The sequence below is a fragment of the Trematomus bernacchii genome, unplaced genomic scaffold (assembly GCF_902827165.1).
Source record: "Trematomus bernacchii unplaced genomic scaffold, fTreBer1.1, whole genome shotgun sequence".
Taxonomy (NCBI): domain Eukaryota; kingdom Metazoa; phylum Chordata; class Actinopteri; order Perciformes; family Nototheniidae; genus Trematomus; species Trematomus bernacchii.
In genome coordinates this window covers 17,290,091-17,299,613 of record NW_022987973.1, presented here as the reverse complement: position 1 = coordinate 17,299,613, position 9,523 = coordinate 17,290,091, and the positions used below count along the sequence as shown (strand labels likewise).

The following is a 9,523-nucleotide window of genomic DNA, read 5'->3' as shown; positions in this document are numbered from 1 at the left end:
TGATATTTAAAGGCATCAACATAGATAATTAAATCACCTTTCTAAAACTTCTTTGTCCTTTGCTGCTTTTCAAAACACTCTATATTTCCTCACGACACTCTATCCCACCTTTTATTCTCCACACACACACACACACACACACACACACACACACACACACACACACACACACACACACACACACACACACACTTGCACGTCTACCACCATCACATCCCTTGAGGATGAGAGGCCCTTCCTCTAACCCCGACCAGCTCAGATTTGTTTCCTCTTTGACAGCCCCTCATCCATCTTTCTGACAAAGTGCCTTCCAGACACTGGCTGATAATTAATGCAGAGAGCAGAGCAGGGAGCACTCCGTCATCCCACCATGATCCGTCAGCCTGTTTGTTTCATTCATCAGGAGATTTGTCCGCCCTCCGGTGGGTTTGTTTTTACTAAAGGGAAAGTGAGGGAAAAGTTAGAAGATTTGGTGCAAGCATCTTAAAATGTAGGGGCATGTTTCTGCTGCCATCCAGAAATTAGGATGTTAAATATTAATGTTGGTTATGAAATCTTCCTTTAAATGTGTCACCATATGTCATAGGTTTTTTGTGTTTATGCTGCAGTAATTTCTCCACTTAATTAATAGATTTATATTTTGTATGTTTTATTCACCGCCATTTTTGAAAAATTAAGAAGATCTTTGCAATGACAAACAAAAAATATAACTTTTTTTAAATACTGACAGAAAGTCAGTTTTGTAAATGTTTAAGAAAAAGTATATAATATTACAACAAGCACCAGCATCCTTAAATTGTATTGATCATCAAATATTTTCTTACATTTTAAATTGCTTGAAGAATGCTACTAATACTAAATGTTGCAGGGCCATCCTCAGTCGATTCTTTCACCTCATTAACATGATGACAGATGACCTTTGGTGTCAGTGTCACCTTCAATAAGACTTATGGACGCCCCACAGTTATGAGAACATCAAGGAAACGCATCACTCACCTGCTCCCATTTTGTCTCCCAGAGCTTCTTAAATGCAAAAAGGAACCCCCTGAGGGCAACAAAACGAACAATACAGTCAACTCTTCAAAACGTTATATCACAAAAAACCTCTCCCTACGATTACAATTTATCCTCCCAAAATGTGACTTTAAACACTGAAACTCTGAGATAGCTATTGGCTTCAAAAAAGTATTTGTCATGCTTTAATTGGGCTCCTAAGCTCCTGCATTGGGCTGCAGATGACAGCAGATACAGCTTGACATTGCAGATTGGAATTATCTTAATTCTTTATTAAAATCCATCAAGGAAAAATACGAATTTGAAAAAGCAGCAAATGCTCATTAGCTTTGTTTGAACATGTGTAAATAATCAGTGACTTTTTGTTAAGCAGTTGTTAAGTTTAATCAACCAAATAGATGAACCACGACATGGTGAGATGACAAGCAATGTGAAATCTTTACAAGACAGTTGACAACAGGAGGTTCATCTCTGAAATCACACTTTGAATTACAGAAAGTCGTGCAAATAAATTCCAGACTTTAGTCAAAATTATTCTCTTTTCCAAACAAGGTTTGCCGACTTTAGAGTTAGAGTTCATTGGGTGTTGCATCTTGGCATGGCCTAGGAGCAGATTTATATATAACTTCAGAAAACATTACGGGATGTTCAGGGCTTCATTTTAAACAAACGCAGGTAAAGGAATTTGCCTTCAATCAAACTAACACCGCCCCCTTCAGCTTTGTCCGTGATGAAAATAACAGTGACAGAATTTAAGCTCTTAAACATAATGGGTCATTTGAAAGTTGAACACTTCTGTAGTTATAAACGCCAAATACATAATGAAAATAAATAAGGTATAATGCATTCCTTTATCACGTTATTCACACAATGTAATACACAATCACATTTTGTGCCGAAAAAGGATAACACATTTAGAATATTGCACAAAACAACTTCAATCATTCTCCAATTCCTGGAAGCTACCAGTACACAAAATAATTTATTGACCAGCGCGATCATTGCAATATGTTTTACAATATCAAACAGCCAGCATATTAGTATGTTACAAAAAGGCTGATCAAATATTGTACTCTATGTATTTTTTCTGTTTTGCGTGGAATTTGTCAAATAATTTGCTTGGACTCAGTTTGTGCAGCGTACAAAACAGTCAATTAAATACACCGACAACACAGGCTGCCATGACACACAGATTGTAACTCTACTCTTCTTCTTCTCGCACATTCAGCAAAACAAAAAGCAGATTTTGCATCTTGAATATACTATGAAGGCAAATATCTTTTTAAAAGGCAAAATTAAATTAAATATACATAGATGCCAGTGACAAAGTGAAGGAAAACAAGCACTTTGAAAACCTGTTTACTTCTGACGTGAATGCGTCATCATACATTAAATTACTTTTCTCTGAAGCCTGATCAAAACCAGTCTTTTTTTGTATGCATGCCCAACAGCACAAACAATCTAAGATAAAAACATGTTATCAGGAATCACTTTCCTCCACCGCAAAGAAGCTTGAACATGATAGTAAAGCGTGAAAAATCCATTGTCTAAAAGTTGGATAAATGTGTCTGCATCTTCCAGTGTAAAAGCAACATGTTATTCACCCCTTTAAAAGTACATTAAAAATAGCAACAGCCATGTTAAGCAGCAATACAACCTGAACCTGGATCTGGTGTGAATGTTAATGGCCGAAAGGTTTTTAATCTACAAGTAATATGTTTGAATGATCACATAATTAATGTCGGACACACAGGTACTGTGATTCAAAAGTGGCCTGATTTCATTTTGTTCCCCAGGTTGTTCTTTAAAAAAAAAATCCAGAGTTTTTATATGAGGTCTCATTAGGGCTAAAATGGCACGTGGTCCATATGTCATCAGTGCATATTTTTTCTACCAGTGTCTTGAGTCCACCAGCTCCGGTCGCAAACTCATTTTTTTCAGCGTCTCGTAGCCGACCACCATGACGATGGCAGTGGGCGTGGACGAGATGATGCGTGCGGAGAGTCCTTTGGTCAGCCCCCAACAGCCCTCCTCTTTGATCAGCTGATTGAACGTCTCGATGACAGAAGATCTCCCTTCAACCTAAAAAACATGTGTTATTATTTGAAACCACAAACCGTTATTGCCTAGGACTGGGTGTTGTACATGCAATTACATCGATTCATTCAGATTTGTGTAGCCAAACATGCCATTTATGGCTTAACTATTGGCATATCTCAAACATTAGAATCTGGATTTTGTTTTCAGTGAATCGGTTATTCAACATAGCAGGGTCAAACTGTCTGATGGATCCACAGTAAAGGAAATGTACCTGCACTCTGGCTCTGACCACGTCCATTGGGTTGGTGACAGTTGAGGCAGTAGCGGCAGCCAGAGGTCCGGCCATGGCTTGTAGAATCAGATGAGGGCAGTCACTGGGAGCCAGTTTAGAGAGCTGCTCTGTTAAACATTACACAAACAGATATTTGATTGACAACAAGGCAAGAACTGTTGTATTCATTATAACTGCAGTCGTACACATTCACTGGGGACATACTGATACTCATAAACGACATAAACCAAGTATTTAGAGAAAGTGCACTTAGCACAGAGCTTTTTTGTGCAGGATAGTTGAGAAAACATTTTTTCAGCCACTTACCAGCATAAAAATGATAAAAAGGCCACCAGACAGCACTGTTTGGGATATAGGTGAGCAGAGATGCCACATATCCCCTGTAGAAGCCCCGGAAACCATCAGCAGCAAAAATCTGAGACATGATGGTCCTGGTTTGGCCGAACATTTGTTTTGAGTTCTTACTGTCAGCATTGAGACGAAAGCGGGTGAGGTGCTCCCCTTGGCCCTGCATCATCAGCTGCTGAGAGACCACATCTATAGGAACAGTAATGCTCTGAGCCACCAGAGAGGCTGAGCCGCCCGCCACCAGGGACTTGACCGTATTGTCATCAGAATACTGGGAGACATACTTCCTCACCAGCTCATAGGTGGTGATGTAAGCCTGGCCTGAGATCAGTGTGAGGGTGTTGACCATGAAGCCACGATAAAGGCCTCGAACACCCTCAGCCCGCAGAATCTTGAAGAACGCGTCAAAGGTGCCGGTATACAGTGACGTGCCTCTCTGCACCTGCAGCAGGGTGCGGATCAGAGTCGCCGGGTAGACGGTGGCCCGGATGCTCATCGTCATGAACACCCCGAAAGAGTAGAACTTTCTTTTATCGAGGTCCTCCCACTCGATGATCTGGATGTTCCTTTTGTCATGCATCCTGCCAGCTGTAGGTGCCCCCTCATCAAACTGATTCCTAACAGCAAAAACAAAAACAGGGTGGTGAGTAAACAAGTTTTACTACGAGTGGAAGTTCAGGGATATGCTTTAGTTGGATACCAACCAATGAAAACATCAGGTGTGAAAATGGTAACGTTTTTTGGTTTCTTCTCTAGAACAAGAGGGCACTAAAGCATCTTGGTCAAATCTAGTTACCATGAGATTAAAAATAAAAACATCATTGCCATCCGGGGGTTAGATATTAGATGACTCACATATTGGCGGGTGGCTTAATTGCATTAATGCAATACATTGTCTAATATTGTCATTGATCATAGATTTATAATACTGCCAACAACAGCCTAGTTTTCTCTATCAGTACAACCATGTACCACAGCAGCACTACTTATTTACCTGAACTGACTTTGCAGTGAAAACAATCATGTTAAATTAATAGTTAACTACTTCTCCTTGAGCAATAATATTGATATCCAATTATGAGTGAGAGTTCAAAGGTCGTGCTGCAAGACACCAAGCTAAAGCTAACCACGAAGATGTGATAAACCAATTAGCTTAGGCACAACAATATTAAGGCATGTCGACAATATGATCGTGTTCTTACAAATATCGCTCTTCTTGGTCACCCAGTAGCTTATCACCAGTTACGTTTAAATGCAGCATTCTGTGCATGACCCCAGGCTCAGCAACACCGGTCAGAGGACACCGTGTTCCCAGCCGGTGTGAAGCGAAATGACAGCTCCCTGAGCAGCCGTGGGTTAACCAATAACACGTATGAAACCCAACAAAGTAAGTCGAACAAAGACCGCATCAGTCGTATAATAAAATATGCCAGTGCTAGTGGTTTAAACAGGTGTTTAGCTAACAAGAAGCTAGCACTGGGTAGCGTTAGCATTGGTATGATTAGCAAGCACTTACCTTTTCGTACAAATGTTTGTTACACAGTCAGGACAAAGTTGGTCTGACTTTAAACATTATGTTATCGGCCGATTTAAATGCAATTCTGAGTAACGTCTTACAGTTGCTTACATATACTAAGGACGTTCGCCGTAGTTAGCTTCCTTTGAACTACTCAGTCAACTTCCGCTTCCCATTCAAACAGCATGCTGATGAAACAACCAATGACATTGCAGAGCTGCTTCTTCTTCTTCCTCTGGATTCGGGCAGACTGGATTCTTGCTGCACATTTCCTTCTCTCAGTTCATTCAAGAATTTGTTACATGATAGGTACACCCTGCCTTGCCCTTGTGTGGTCATGGCGTCGTATACCTGGCTGTCTTACACTATTTTGTGAAGAGAATGTGTGACCTCCCTTATTAATGTCTCTTCCTGCCAAACAGCATTATGTTTCTCTTTATGATAGATACATGCTCAGATGTCACAATTATTTCTTTATCTTTTTATTTCTCAGGGACAAAATATATTTTTAAAAAACGTGTTCATGTGCCAGGAGGCAGGTTCCATACATAGTCCCTGCACAGGTGTGAGGTTGGCAGCCTGAAGAGAAAACATGTTTTAGCTGCCTAATTCACATTCATACCAACATGGGCTAGTGCCCAAGGAAACCCCGCTGTGTCGCCAGTCTGCTTAATATTATACAATAGAACCATCAGACCCAGCACCAGTATGTGCTCTACTTACTACAACAGTTGCTGTTGGGTCTCATCTTCATCAAAGAAAATCATTGGACATTTTTGTTGATGTTGTTACAACAAATCCAAGATAGTTCAATAAGTTACGTTTTCATATTTTATTAACCACCCATGTTTAAAATCATTAGTTGTATTAAATGTTATGACATTAACTTTGATCGGTTATGGTTATGACATTACCTTCTGATCGGTTATGACATTACCTTCTGGTCGATCCTCCTGCCGGAGGGTAGCGCTGCTGAGCGGCTTCTTCATCTCCACAGCACCCCGGCGTGTGAGGAAACATTAAACTGAAAGTAGTGGACCTCTTATTCTGTAGGAAAACTACGCCAACTTAGACCATTCCACCTAAGGTAATATATTCATATTTTAATATGTACTGCAGTATGCTTTTAGTCCACCACCATTTCAGAGTAGGCCTATAGGTATATTTTGACTCTAACCATTCAGAGGACTTCCTTTATTATGAACTAGCTAGCTGGTTAGCATGCTAACGACCTAGCATGCTCAGATATTGCAGATTCATTCTGTACAGCAGCAACTAGCTAAGCTAGCTTAGCTGTCAGATACTTAGGCACAGATACAAGTGGATAGTAACGACTTTTACTGTTGTTGTGAGTTAAAATTGTGTGCCAATAAAGCATCAGAGACTTTCTTGACAATTTATACTTTAAAACTGTAGGGAAGAATACATTTACTCAAGTATACATGAAATGAAAACTGGTATCAATACAAACTGAAACGTTTATATGCTCACTGTTTGGTTTCTGCTGGTCGTGCCCATCATCTTATAACTTGTGTTTTACTTTGCAGGACAGTTTCAGTGACGGGAAAAGATGGTGAGTAGCTGTCATAAATATCTTAATACATGTTAAACATATTACGCTACCCTTTTCCTCAGCTAATTCCAGTTTTTTCTTTTGTTGTTTAGTCTCGTAGATATGATTCCCGAACAACCATCTTTTCCCCTGAAGGCAAGTCTTGAATCTACTTTATCACTTTAATTGGATCACTTTTATACGTATTGTTCGTTATTGTTATGCAATTTTCTCTATAAATGTGGCTTTTGGTATGCTAAATATCTTGGTAAATGGAAAGTTTTCTTGTTAAAGATATTTATTCTAAATCAAGTTGAATGTTATGTTGGTTGAGGTATGCTTTTCTATGATGTTTAGACTGTTGGGTTTAACTGCTTTTACAAAAAAAAATTGTCTAGCTTATTTAACTGGCCATTGTGTTTTTAGATACACGTTTCTTTGAGGTTTGGGGTGTAATAAAGTTCTGTGACTGAATTTCACAGGGCGCCTGTATCAGGTGGAGTATGCGATGGAGGCGATCGGTCACGCTGGCACATGTCTGGGGATTCTAGCAAATGATGGCGTGCTGTTAGCAGCTGAGCGACGCAACATCCACAAACTGCTGGACGAGGTTTTCTTCTCTGAGAAGATCTACAAGCTCAATGAGTGAGTGATCTGAACAGCAGAAATACTTTTCAGCACCCACGGCTTGGCCTATTCATACCATTAAAAACCTTCGTCATCATTTTTTCAGTCTTGATGTACTATAATCTTGTTATGGTCTTATTTTTTCAGCGACTTGGCCTGCAGTGTTGCTGGGATCACATCAGATGCCAATGTACTGACAAATGAGCTGCGGCTTATTGCACAGAGGTGAGTTTCAGAGGAAATCCTGACACCCATTTTTAGGTCTGTCCCAAAAACCAATTTTTTGTTGTTGGTTTTCAGCATGTTTTACTGATTTATTTAAAATTGTTTCTTAGTCAGCCAGAAACAGTACATGTATTGTGAGATCATGGTGTTGGATAATGAATGAAGACATTTGTTAAGCAAAACTATTTTAATTGTATCTGATTAAACAAGTGAAAACAACATAGCATAATCTTTCAATAAACACAGGAACATTCATATTTAATTGAAAAGGTGTAAATATACAGTTCTGCAAGGACAAACTTTAGATTTGTACTCGCATTGGCCATTAACCTCTGATCTGTTTATTTGGTTCTCAGGTATCTTTTGCAGTACCAGGAGCCAATACCGTGCGAGCAGTTGGTGACAGCCCTTTGTGATATCAAGCAAGCATACACACAGTTTGGAGGTGAGCTACACTGTAGTCTGCTTTACTAGTTTAAAGCTAGTATCCTTTTATGTATTTGAACCTGAATCAAACATCTCCTGCAACATATTGTCAATTGTAACATTTCCATTGTGCACGTTTAGAAGCTACAAGAATATTTATACCACATTCTCATTTTTGTGTAAAAGTACAGTTGGGTTTTGGCTTTCTGTAACAGCTGTTTGTGGTTCATCTTGACAGGTAAGAGGCCGTTTGGTGTCTCTCTTCTCTACATGGGCTGGGATAAACATTACGGCTTCCAGCTGTACCAGAGCGACCCCAGCGGCAACTATGGAGGCTGGAAGGCAACCTGTATTGGCAACAACAGCGCTGTAAGTCTGAAATGGCACAGATAATGAAAATCAATGAAAGGATCAAGGCAGTGTCATATGGAAGTTTTCCTGAATTTGAATAGCATACATAACATTGTAATAATTTATTGGATGTTTTTTATCTAATCTAAGAATAACTTAATGCGACACATTACTCTGCAAAACTTAAACCAGTAATTCTTAGATGCCAGTGCAATTTTCACACATAATGGGCCATACATGTATCCATATATCATTGTGAATGTTTATGGTGTTTGATGTGTTGTCTTCTTGGCCTCAGGCTGCAGTGTCCATGTTGAAGCAGGACTTCAAAGAGGGTGAGATGAGTCTGTCCTCCGCCCTGGCTTTGGCTGTCAAAGTGCTGAACAAAACAATGGATGTAAGCAAGCTCTCAGCGGAGAAAGGTGAGATTTAAAACTCCTAAATTGGCGCAGCTAACGACCTTTACTAGCTTTGCAAAAATGTTGCTGTCTCTGTACTTCTGTCTAGATGTACTGAAACAGGTACTCACTATTTAATCACCAGAATGTGTTTATTGCCTTGTTGCCAGAGAGTGTTTAGTTGCAACAGCTTGATGTATACACTAACGTAATGCTCTTTCACATATACTGTTTCAGTGGAGATTGCCACCCTGACACGGGAAGACGGGAAAACAAAAATCAAGGTGCTGAAACATAAAGAAGTCGATGAACTCATCAAGCGGCACGAGGCTGAGGAGGCCAAGGCTGAGAAGGTCAAAAAAGACAAGGAGCAGAGGGAGAAGGACAAATAGGCAAACATTCTTTTATTTTCTCCTGTCACCAAATCCTGTATTGTTTTGTCTTTTACATTAAAAGTTTGGAAATGATGAACGTGTTGTCTGTACTGGTGTCACAAAATTAAGGTACATGTTTTTATTCTCACCCTATCAAAACCATTTTTTTCTTAAAGTAATTTAAAAAAATCTTATCTCTTCCAATAAGTGAGACGTAACAAACGATTCAACAGTAGCTAAGTTACTACAAGTTATATATTACTTAACAACCACATATTTATTTTGCCATGTCTTCGAGCACCTATTGTGCAGTGCAACTCTTTTATTTGCCACATGATGGAGCTGTCCATCCAATGGATG

The 9,523-nt window shown here is 39.5% G+C and overlaps 2 protein-coding genes across 3 annotated transcripts; one reads left to right on the top strand and one right to left on the bottom strand.

The window, feature by feature from the left end:
* Nucleotides 1-1,846: 1,846 nt before the first annotated feature.
* Nucleotides 1,847-5,486, bottom strand: LOC117471524 (solute carrier family 25 member 44-like). Of its 2 annotated transcripts, none has more exons than XM_034116611.1 (4): nucleotides 5,322-5,486; nucleotides 3,653-4,311; nucleotides 3,326-3,453; nucleotides 1,847-3,096 (listed from the first exon to the last, which is right to left on the bottom strand). In XM_034116611.1, coding segments are annotated over exons 1-4 (981 nt in total). In that variant the 5' UTR covers nucleotides 5,324-5,486; the 3' UTR covers nucleotides 1,847-2,904. The 2 variants fall into 2 exon arrangements, with proteins under 2 accessions (XP_033972502.1, XP_033972503.1); XM_034116612.1 differs by having other exon boundaries at nucleotides 5,211-5,473.
* A 705-nt stretch (nucleotides 5,487-6,191) lies between these two features.
* On the top strand, nucleotides 6,192-9,256 carry LOC117471525 (proteasome subunit alpha type-4-like). Its single transcript, XM_034116613.1, has 9 exons — nucleotides 6,192-6,297; nucleotides 6,758-6,783; nucleotides 6,876-6,918; nucleotides 7,245-7,407; nucleotides 7,537-7,614; nucleotides 7,971-8,059; nucleotides 8,279-8,409; nucleotides 8,690-8,813; nucleotides 9,027-9,256. Exons 2-9 carry the CDS (start codon nucleotides 6,781-6,783, stop codon nucleotides 9,179-9,181), a joined length of 786 nt encoding a protein of 261 aa, XP_033972504.1. The 5' UTR covers nucleotides 6,192-6,297; nucleotides 6,758-6,780; the 3' UTR covers nucleotides 9,182-9,256.
* The last annotated feature ends 267 nt before the right edge of the window (nucleotides 9,257-9,523 follow it).